Genomic DNA, 12,364 nt, shown 5'->3' with positions numbered 1-12,364 from the left:
TAGAAAATTAAAAAAAACATTACCACTTAAAAGCCGAAAAAAGGGTAAAATCAAATAATTTATAGAATAAATAAAGGTCGAAAACACTTTCAAGGCAAACTACACACTAAATTACACTAAAAATTTACACATATTTACAAAGCGAGCATAAATAAGCAGCCGAATTCAAATAATAAACATAATCAAAGCTCTCAAGGTCCGTTAGGGCAGAAAGTAAAATAAATGTATTTAAGTTAGGGTCGACCCAAACATTGTCTTTCTCTTTTTTGTATAGTGTGTATGCAGACCGCCGTGGTATAATGGTGGCGTGCTCCGCCTACCGCACCGAAGATCATGGATTCAGCATTTTGATGTTGCTTTTAGAAACAAGTTTTATCAATTAGAAGAAAATTTATCCTCCAACATCCTACAACAAAAAAATGTGAGCAAATCCATAGCAGAAGTTTCTTCTTTACATTCTTAAAAAGTTATGGTTGGTGCTAACAACGTTTTTTGCGAGAGCTCTCTTGTAATATTTGGGGTTAAAATTTATTCGCGAATAACTCTTTTGTAGATCTTTCCATTTTCTATAATCACATGTATTATTTCTAATTGCTGTTTTTATGTACGGGTGCCTTTTTCGCTCTTATTTGGAATTCAAATCAATAAATAAAATTTTGGTTTTAAAGATGGAGATTAGGGCTATTAGCGAGCTTTGGGCAATTTTGGTCGTAGTGATTTTATTTAGCTATATTTTATAATTTGTTAAAAATAAACGATTGTGAGCACACAAAGAAATCTATTTGTACTATGGCCCTATTGTGAATATTTGCACTGCATTACCGGCAGTTGCTCTCAGACGCCAGATGGCAGCGTAAGATGTAAGTTTTGATTGATTGATAGAACAGCTGTTTTCTGTTGATATTTGATAAGAGATTTTTAGATTGGTTGCGCAAGATGCGCACGGGTACGGCTCGTACTATGTATTGCTAACCATAGCTCCACACGAAGGGTTTGCCAAACCACTGCTAAGAAGCGGCGCCGATGAGATAAACTGTTTTCTAATTAAACAAAATAAAACATTTTTAAAATTTTTTTTTTGGGTTTTTTCCCGGGACATGAATCAAGGGCCTTCGGTGTGATAGGCGGAACTCGCTAGCATCACACCACTATGCCAAAGGGTAAGTACAACATTTTTTGTTTTTGCCCGCCCTAACGTACATGTAGGTGACTATGTATGTACATTAGGCTGGATCAAAAAAAAAAGGTTTTTAAATATTAAAATAAGAAAACTTAGAAGAATTGAAAGAAGTTGTGCATAATTCCTATAAAAAATATGTCTAATATACCTATCGCCTAAATTTGAAAATTTTTAAGCAAAGCCTATGCACATTTATTTATTTATATTTCAGTAGATGCATAACTGGAGCTGAGAGCACGAAAATGGCATTGACAATGAATATTAAACAAAAGTTTTGCTAAGCGGAGTCGCCCCTCGCTTAAATTCTAACTTATTTTTTATTTAAGGTTATTTAATCAAAATTTTACATGAACTTTGTAATTGAAACTATGCAAACTAATCTTAAAACCGTTTTCGAAAAAATTCGAAAGTTCTAGAAAATTTAACGAATTTTTTATATAATTTTCAGGATCTTTTTTACATGGGCTGCATGTTAAAGCAATTTTTTTCAAACAAACTGCAAGGCTATGGTCTCTCAAAGTTAGCACTCAATTTTTAAATTTTTTTCTTCGATAGATGTTTTAGTTAAAAAAATAGTCAAAAAAGAGACTTATATTTTTTTATTTTTTTAAATTGTAATTTATTGGACAAAAAACTATATACTCAAAAAATTTTTAAAAATTCACAATAAAAAGTGCGATGTTTTTTATAAAATTATCCTAACTTTTCGATTTTTTCCAAACTTGTTTTAGAGATTGGTTTGCATAGTTTCACCAAGAAAATTCATTGCAGTCTTTTCTCTAAATTTTCGAAAACAAAAAAGGGAACTTAATTGACGAAATTTCGTAAAAATTGCCACTGCTGTTTTCACAACTTGTGTGCTGAAATTAATTTTCGCTCCCTCAAATTGCCTCTTATGCTTACTTAAATACATTCCTATCTATGTACACACAAATTTTATCATAAAAGGTAAAAAAATTTTTGTAGTTAGCAAAAGGGAGAGAATGGTTTAATAAATTTCATTTGGTTTTATTACCGAGAACAATTGTAAATTTCTTTCAATTTTGGAAAACATACTTTTGTATATATCTATTTACTTATATGTATATAGTATGTATTCCTTATACCATTTCGATTGCCGTAGAGGCCTAATATTCCACACAATCTAAGCTTGAGGCGCATACTTCAAGACTGGCTTTAAAAATCAATCAATGAGCTTAGTTTATAAGTGCAAATTGCATTCTTCTTGTTGGTTGTATATACATACATATGTACATATGTATGAAGCATGTAATAAGTATATTTCATAAGTCATACGCCATTTCTGCTCTAATTGTTTATTTATTTATGCGCCACGGCTGCGAATTATCAATTTAGAACGTGGTCGGCATTCAATAAATTTAGCCACCCCTGCTCTTTTAGCGCTGTATATGAAACGTATATGAATATATATATATACATATGCGGTGCATTCATAAGCATTAGATCTATTATCATGCGCTGCTCTCCACTTAATCGTAAGTACATACATACATACATACGTATAACCTCACATATGTATGTATGCACATAAAAAATGTACAAGTTCGTATTTAAATCACCATATAACTTTGCAATTTTTTCACAATTTTTTGTTGTAGCTGCACGCTTAATCAGTTGATTGCAAGACGTATACAACTACGCATATATTAGTTGCATTCTTTTATTGCCCAGTTGCAAAAGAATGACCCTGTGTTTAACAATTTTCTCATAATATTTATATTTTTAAAGAGCAAAAGCCAACCGTTAATATACTAACAAAATTACGCTGTAAAATAGTCTTTGCTATAGAACGTACCTATACTTTAATGAATGTGAAGTAAGCGAAGCACCTGCGGCGGATTCAAAAATTCATACCTCGGTATTTTGTCGCAAATTTTACGCTAATAAGTTGCAAAGAGAAACAATTTGCCGCGCTTTTCTAAATGCCTTTTTGGAGTGATTCGATATGTTAGCAAAGCATCCTCGTAAAAACTGGCACATATCACACTGATCCATACGCAAGTTAGCTGGTATTTTGTGGTATAATAGACGCTTTTTAAATGCGAAAAGAAGTTTTTATGAGGTTGCTTAGCTTAAGTGCGCGAAATACCAAAAAAGGACTTAAAGGAAAATGACATTGAAGATGGCACAACACCGAAGATGGCATCCACATCAATTATAAAAAGCATTTTTTTAAGCTGGCTTACAGAAGATTGTTGCTGGTTACAATGAACGCATGTGCATACAGATATGCGCTATTGCTTTCAAGTTTCTAAAGTAGGTCCACTAACACAGGCCCAAACAATTTATTTATCACGCACCGACGAGGCTGCCCTGCTTGTCGAAGTACATATTGACTGACTGATTGAATGTGCCGCCGCCTAATCGCAATCGCTTGCGTTAATACGAAAATGTTTTAATTACTTTTTTTTCATTTCCATAGAAATAATAAATATGTTAGTAGCGGCGAAATGTCTACTTAAAACGCAATACGCACCAAAAGGTAAGCTAAATAAATAAATCTGATCAAGCTTGCCTCCAAAATAATGCTAAGGTGAATAAAAATGAATTAAGAAGAAAAAATAAATCATACTAGGCGTAAAATTATCAAATTGCCTTCAAAAGGTGTATATTTAGTTTCACTGATAAAACTCATTGTTAACTGACAGTGTTGTAGGCGACCATCCCAAATACATACATATCTTGAATTTCGCTTAAGCTTACGAAAACTGTTTTTGTTCATTGCTACTATCATCTGATAGTGATCTATATACAACATGTAGTACATACCTACGAATTGCCAGTTGTCAATGCTTTGAATATAAAAAATGGGGAAAAAATTGCTGAGTTCTACAGTAGTTGGGCTGATTTCCTAAAGAGGATTTTATTTTAACAGGCGTTTGGGAAAGACTGGCAACATCTTAAACGTGTGGAGGAGAGAACAAAGAAAGCTTCAGCCGTGCATTATACTTGCAAAAGGGCCTACGGTAGGATCTTGGGACTGTCGTTGTATATTCCTCATGGTATGCATATTGCACAACCCAGTCATTTGACCGATACTAAATGATATGCTTCAGCCTTGTGGATGGCGCTAAATTAAGGAAGCAATAAACGCAAGAATGTCAAAAGGCTGCATAGTGCAACTCTTCAAGAGCTGCCAGCGCATTTTGTTGCTTGTCTAAGCAAAAAGCCGAGGCTTTGTTCCTCACGGAAGGGAGGGGCTGGATGCCTAGAACATGAGCATATAAAATCGTTCCCGCGATGGTCTGTCTTATATCTTAATGGTGCTTTTCCCGACGTAACGGACCAATATGCGACAAAGAACCATTAACATCGATAAAACTCTCCAAGACCTTCGAGGAGTCTCGTTATCGCTACAAGGAGAAATCGAAGAAGAGTTTGTGTTTGGGGTTCAGATAATTGCTAATCTATACTTAAATATATCAGCTGAAATCGGGCCTAAGCGATTTTTATACTCAGCTGAGCAGAGCTCACAGAGTATATTAACTTTGTTCGCATAACAGTAATCGCTAACAGCATAAACTAATCGAGATAGATATAGACTTCTATATATCAAAATGATCTGGACGAAAAAAGAAATTCATTTAGCCATGTCCGTCCGTCCGTCCGTAAACACGGTAACTTGAGTAAATTTTGAGGTATATTGATGAAATTTGGTATGTTCCTGGGCGCTCATATCAGATCTCTATTTAAAATGAACGAAATCGGTCTACAACCACGCCCACTTTTCCGATATCGAAAATTTCGAAAACCCGAAAAAGTGCGATAATTCATTGCCAAAGACGGATAAAGCGATGAAGCTTGGTAGGTGCGTTGACCTTATGACGCAAAATAGAAAATTAGTAAAATTTTGGATAATGGGGGTGGCACCGCCCACTTTTAAAAGAAGGAAATTTAAAAGTTTTGCATGCTGTAATTTGGGAGTCGTTGAATATATAATGATGAAATGTGGCAGGCTCGTTATTCCTATTACTATATGTGTGCCAAATAAAAATTAGCAAACTCGGATGACGAACACGCCCACTTTAAAAAAAATTTTTTTTCAAAGTCAAATTTTAATAAAATATTTAATATTTTTACAACATATATGTAAATTATGTCAACATTCAACTCCAGTAATGATATGGTGCAACAAAATACAAATACAATAGACAATTTCAAAATGGGCGTGTCTCCGCCCTTTTTCATTTAATTCGTCTAGAATACTTTTGAGGCCATAAGTCGAAAAAAAATTTACCAATCCTTGTGATTTTTGGTGGGTGCATAGATTCTATGACGATAACTGTTTTCTGTGAAAACGGGTGAAACTGGTTGAAGCCACGCCCAGTTGTTATACACAGTCGTCCGTCTGTCCTTCCGCTCGGCCGTTAACACGATAACTTGAGCAAAAAACGATATATCTTAACTAAACTTAGTTCACGTACTTATCTGAAGTAACTTTATCTTGGTATAAAATATGGCCTAAATCCGACTATGACCACGCCCACTTTTCCGATATCGAAAATCACGAAAAATGAAAAAAATGTCATAATTCTGTACCAAATATGAAAAAAAGAGATGAAACATGGTAATTGGATTGGTTTATTGACGCAAAATATAACTTTAGGAAAAACATTGGAAAATGGGTGTGACACCTACCATATTAAGTAGAAGAAAATGAAAAAGTTCTGCAGGGCTAAATCAAAAGTACTTGGAATCTTGGCGGGAATAATTTTCGTGGTATGACATATATAAATAAATTAGCGGTACCCGACAGATGATGTTCGGGGTCACCCTGGTCCACATTTTGGTCGATATCTCGAAAACGCCTTCACATAAACAACTACCACCACTCTCTTTTAAAACCCTCATTAATACCTGTAATTTGATACCCATATCGTATAACACACATTCTAGAGTCACCCCTGGTCCACCTTTATGGCGATATCTCGAAAAGGCGTCCACCTATAGAACTATGGCCCACTCCCTTTTAAAATACTCTTTAATACCTTCCATTTGAAATCCATGTCATACAAACACATTCCAGGGTTACCCTAGGTTCATTTTGTAAAATGGTGATTTTCCCTTATTTTGTCTCCAAAGCTCTCAGCTGAGTATGTAATGTTCGTTTACACCCGAACTTGGCCTTCCTTACTTGATATACATACATACATATATACCCATGTATTCAGAACTAATATTTCTATCAAATTAAGGTTATGCATAAACGCATTAATTAAATAATTATTTGTTGACAATTATTTACATACATACATGTGTACATATGTTTGTCTATTTTCAATTAAATTTTATTAGTGAAAAAATTCCTGCTATGTCTATTCGCACATTAAATGATTTATGTATATGTATGTATGTATGTATGTATGTATGTATACCGGTGTCTGCATGAGATTAGATAAGAAATCGCGGCGTAATAAAAATTTACTTACTATTACATAGTATTTGTTGTAACTAGGAGAATTTGTATGTACATAAATAAATAATATTCATATGTACATACATACATACATATTTAAACAAACAATACATTGCACTTATGAAACAATTCTAAATGGCTTGCGTTGAGCTACTTAAGTGGACGTGCTTTAATTATTAATTGTTTTGCTGTTTTGATAATAATTTTATACATACATACATATTTGCGTCGAAACTTAAGATATGACATGTGTATATGTTTGTATGTACATACTATGTATGTATTTTAAAAACAATAAAATTAGTTAAGGCCCTACATTTTATGTCTTAATTGTGAAGCAGACAGCAGACTTTAAATTATGAATTTGCATTCATAAAATAGTTGCAGAATTGAATTCATTAACCTTCATGAGGTTCTTTAAATTAATTTAACATGTTAGAATATTAAATTTATAGCAATTAATGAAAGTTAAAATTCTTCAAAGAGATGGTTGGCCAAGAAATTCTACCAAGAAATAATAATTTTTTGGAATGGATCAAATAGGACCCGAAGATCACATTTTTAAAAACAAGCCTATAGTTTTAAAAGTTATAAATGAATGAAAAATCAAAACTACTCTTCCTGGTTTTTTTAATAAAATATATATATGAACTAATAAAAACATCATTTGCAAAATTTTCCGAGAAAAAATATGTTCTTTGTAAGATGGATCAAATTTGACCCGACAGTATTTAAAAGTATTACATTTTCTTAAATAAAAACTTTCTAAAATATATTTAAAAAGTAAAAACAATTAAAATTTTTCTGCCCTATAAACATACATTTTGTTGAAAAAAAAAAAATTTTATCGGACAGATTAACCTTAAAATTGACTTAAAAAACGGCTCTCTATAAATTTTATACCTATGTAGAAACATTTTAAACCTTAATAATTAAATTAAAGGTAATAGTCTAGAACAGGGGCCGAATGCTTATACGCGTCCAAAAATTTCGAAAGAGGTGTCAAAAGACGCGTATTGACCTCGAAAACAATAATTCCTAGGCGGAAAATAAAAATTTTAATTCCTTCAAAAGGTATTAACGAAATGACTTCGGGTCCCTCCGAAACCGCGGGTCGGATCCATAGTATTTTTGCACAGAACACTTTTCTGCGTTAGCAGCCTTCGGCCGCGCTTATAAAAAATTACCCTGGCCGGTCCACCAATGGGGTGGGATGAAAATTAAATGCGTGCAAAATCCTCTTGTACACAAAATTTGTTTCAGTGCACAACAACATTACAACAACCACATGAAAATTGCCAACTTCAACTGCAAATAGCTTCGGACAGAGACGAAATTTTTCTTTTCCGCCTTCGGATTATTGTTGTCGAGATTAATACGCATCTTTTGATGCCTCTCTCGATATTGTTGGAGGCGTATTAGCAGTCGACCCCTGTTTTAGACTTTAACCAAATTAAATATTTGATGTATAAGAAATATTTGCAAAATAAAATTTTAAAAATATTTTGAACTGGCATCAGTATCTTTTCACGTGTGTCAGCAAAACAATAATATGTTTATCAAGTCTATTTACACATACTAAGATACTACATAAAGATAAAGTATGCGCGCGATATTTCATTCACGTTCAAAGCTGCGTCTATAAAGGGGACACTCTACACAACTCACTGGTTTTCTATAGTTTAGCATATAATATAAAGGAGTGTAATGCACAAATTTTTCAATTTCACTATTTTGTTTTGTCATAATTGCATTGGAAATGAGGAGAATATCGAATCGACTACGTTAACTTGCTCTAAGTTGTAACCAGGATGTTGCTTAGTAAAGTTTTAACGAAATTCAGGATGAAAAATGTTAAAATCAATGTCGGAATCCAGAGCGTCCGATCTGTCAAGGTAAGGCTGTACTTGTATATACAAATGTGCGTTTTTTGTTAAATGTATGGTTCTTGTCATGTCGCTGACAGCTAATACAAAATTAGCTTCAAATCATAAGCAACAACAGCCTTAGTTTTGAGTAGTCTGCACTAGCATTAATCTATTTAATTTATAAGGTACATAGTGAGAAAAATAGATGCTTTCAGCGAACACAGCTTTTATTGATACGTTGCAAACATGTTTCCGTTAGTTTGGTGATAAAAAATTTGTTTTATAAACGGTGAGTTGAGTCACCTGCCAAATGAAATAATTATTCGTAACTTTTAAGCAAAATTACTTAAGTTAATTTTTATACTTCAATAAAATATTAAGAGGATGAATTGTATTCATAGCCAATACTTTAAAATGTCAAAGAACTGTCAGAAAGCCGATTAAACACGTTGAGTATATGCAACGAAAAAAGTATGTCCAGTAATTTGGCATAAAATCCAAATTATAGTGTGGACGAAAAGTACTCTACGATACATTTAAAAAGTTATCACTCAACGTTTGATAAACGGATTTGTTTTCAATGATTTCCTAAACCGGCACAACCCTCCAATGGCGAGTTATGCATACACAAATATAGGAGTACCACTACTAATAGAAATATTACTATTAGCTATAATATGTATGTATACATGAACACGTGTATAAATAGTAACAAAATTTGTTTATTTATCTCGCTAAACGTACTACGTACTCTGCACTAAAGAGGGTGTATTTGATTCCATTTCGTTTGGCGATAAAACTACGTTGAAAGTGTGTTATATTTTTCTAACATGAGATTATGATTTTCGGGTTGACTGCAAAGCGATGCTAAGAATTTTTTGGAATGGTATCTTTTTATTTATTTGAAAATATATGTACATATAGGTTGTCATTACTTTTGCGTACGGTCATTAAAACAAAAAAATTAATAAGCTCTTTTTATAATATTGAAAAACTTACTTATTTTGCGGTGTTAAGGAGAATGGCACCTCAATGCTGTGTGATGTGCGGCGGCGATCGCCACCCATATCGGCGAGACGTGCGAAATCCGTGTCGCGTTCTTGATCGGCCAAACGAGCCGAGCGTCTTGATTCAAGTAAACGCACCTCTTCCAAACGTTTCCTTATTTCGATGGGTTCCTGCAAAGAAAAATATAAATATATAAAAAAATATAACATTCTAGAAATGAGAAAATAAAGTTAATTTTCCTTTTTCCCTGAGGAAGACGTGAGAACGACGAAGCGCGTAGTCCGTTAATCCCAACTAAAGATTTATTTTTAAATTATAATTTTTACATTTTAATATTGTGTCGTGAAACAAATTACAAAATTCTGATTACGTATGTATGCGGCCTGAACTAATTGTCCAAAAATTATCAAATTAAAATCATCGCCCCAACTAATTGAATCCCTTCATTGCATGTATTGGGAACTTTTCATGTTAGAACAATGGAACTCGATTGAGTTTTATATGAGCCTAGTCTATACCACCACCAGAATGTATGTATGGATACGGTAAAAGCGTTCGTGGCATATATACATAGGATTTTCCGGACATCATAAATGTAGAAGTTGGAGTGGTAGTGATAATGGTAGTCGAAGGTGTAGAGCAGAAAGGCTACATAAGAGATAAGGGAGATACAAACAGTTAAAGGTGGAGGGATATAAGAATAAAAATGGGAGCCGTGTAGCCCTTTTACCACAATTTTGGTAGATCTACCATCTCTCTGGCAATTTCCTTTTCTACCTCATCTACCAACTTTTTTAAAAATCGACCACAATTTTATACTCCAATATGTTGATATCAGAATTTTCAAAACAGGCGATTTTCTTCAATACGAATTTCACAATATTCTTTTATATAGCCGAAAATGTATGAATAAATGTAAGACGCGATAGCCTCCGAAGAGGTCTAAGGCCGAGCTTCTCTTCCAATTTCAGCCGTGCTCCTCTTGATGTTTCCTACAAATTGCCCGGACGGGACCTACATGTTTAATGCCGACTCCGAACGGCATCTACAGAGTTTTCACTGAGAGCTTTTGTTGGCAGAAATACACTCGGAGCGCTTGCCAAACACTGCCGAGGGGCGACCCCGCTTAGAAAAATTTTCTTCTAATTGAAAAACCTTATTTCAAAAATTTTTTGATGTTGCTTTGCCCGGCGTTTGAACCCAGGGCATACGGTGTGATAGGCGAAGCACCCTGCCATCACACCACGGTGGCCGCCACCTGAAAATCGAGTCGACAACATATTTTGACGACATCGGTTGACGTTTCCTGGATGCAATTTTACCTTGCTTTTTTAGAGATATGTGAGCCATGAAATTGGTTTTAGAAGGGGCAACACTGAATGAGAGTGGAAACGTGAATGGAAGCGTGACGGCGAGGAACAGGGGTGAGAAAAGTCAGAACTCGAGCAGAATAAACTCTGCTGATTCGAGCAGTAGTCTATATAAATAAGTTAAAAGAAATGGAAAGCTGTAAAAAATTTGAAAACATTTAAATAAAAAAAGAAGGTCATCAGCAAAAGTTAAGATTTCTCTAAATATAATAGCTTAGTTTCAATTTTAGCATAGAAATAACTGCAAATTGTATGCTTCTCCTGTTCAGTATATCATTATATTTGAGCAAAATTTAGCTTACGTATATAAGCAAGGCATGTTTAATAACAAAACTTGGGCAGCCGTACAAAGATGCACTCAGGAAGATCAAGTCGTGGCCTTCTCAAAAGTGATTCAAATTAAGTTAGGTCAAACTGGCCTGATCGCGAGGGCCTTACTTTGACTGAAAGCGTCCGTAGTAATACCAGAAGTTTGCTCAACGACTTAGCTGAAAAAACCTCTCAAAAACAAGAACATGTTTCAGTTATAAAAGGTTATGCCTAAAGAAACTACAAAAACCACTTTATAAGAAAAATATATAGACCCAATCATCGATGAACATACTTGAGAATAACCAGTTTATCCTTTTGTCGATGGAGCGGACAATCTTTTTTCTTTGAAATGCAAATGTAAACTACTCCAGTTTTAAATTGAAGAAAAACTTTCACGAAACTGGTTTTATATACATTTTAAGCCAAATTTAATTTGATCTTATGTGAAGTACAAAAAAGTTTCAGATTAAGGCTCTAATTTTTAAATGTATACTCATGTGCGGTTGTACCCGAACTCATGTTTCCGTGTATCGTTGCGCATGCCAAGGGACGTATCATGTCACCGATGGATTTTTGATTCCCAAAAAGAGGAAGCAATTAGAAATATTGCTGGTAGGTATGTAACCATGTAACTTTACCATTTGAAAATCTTACACGTTGAACTACCTTTGCTAGATGAAAAGGTACCTGAAATATAACCCAGAAACAGTTTCGCTTGCTTTTTGTTTGGTCATCATTTATGGGCCTCCTTTCCCATTTATGGACACCTTTTCTTACAGGGAAAGGGTTACCCGGCGTATGTTGTAACGCCCGAGATCCAACGAATGTTGCGTTATTTTTTCTGTTTTGTTTGTTGATAATTTAGTTTATTGTTCTGTAAATGGAATTGAATTATGTACGCATATTTGTGAAATTTTCGTTTAAAACATTTTATTATTGTGTCTTATTGTAATGCAAGTGGGTACACAATATTTTTGGTTTATTCGTTCGGTGCAAAGATAAACAAATTTTTTGGCATTGCAATTCTAGAGCAAGCAACATATAGCTGGCCATGGGAAAAGCATGAATTCTCTAAATTTAATCCTGCAACCGTAAGCGATTGTCCTTGTGCTTTGTTGATTGTAATTGCAAAAGCAATGCGTACAGGAAACTGTAAGAGCTTAAAATTACATGGCAAATCTGTAGGAAT

The 12,364-nt window shown here is 34.0% G+C and overlaps 1 protein-coding gene across 15 annotated transcripts in view; it reads right to left on the bottom strand.

Moving 5' to 3' along the window:
• Glut4EF (Glucose transporter 4 enhancer factor) overlaps positions 1-12,364 on the bottom strand; it is a 744,045-nt gene that overhangs the window by 297,464 nt on the left and 434,217 nt on the right. For all 15 annotated transcript variants that reach the window (XR_010948556.1, XR_010948557.1, XM_067759511.1 and 12 more), the window contains exon 3: positions 9,485-9,663. Coding sequence is in view for 13 of the 15 variants with exons in the window: in XM_067759511.1 (XP_067615612.1) it covers positions 9,485-9,663 (179 nt within the window). In the remaining 2 variants the exon portion in view is untranslated. The remainder of the gene's footprint in view (positions 1-9,484; positions 9,664-12,364) is intronic.

The sequence above is a fragment of the Eurosta solidaginis genome, chromosome 1 (assembly GCF_040869045.1).
Source record: "Eurosta solidaginis isolate ZX-2024a chromosome 1, ASM4086904v1, whole genome shotgun sequence".
NCBI classification, from domain to species: Eukaryota; Metazoa; Arthropoda; class Insecta; order Diptera; family Tephritidae; genus Eurosta; species Eurosta solidaginis.
The sequence above is the reverse complement of the archived record's forward strand: the minus strand, read 5'-3'. Positions and strand labels throughout refer to the sequence as shown.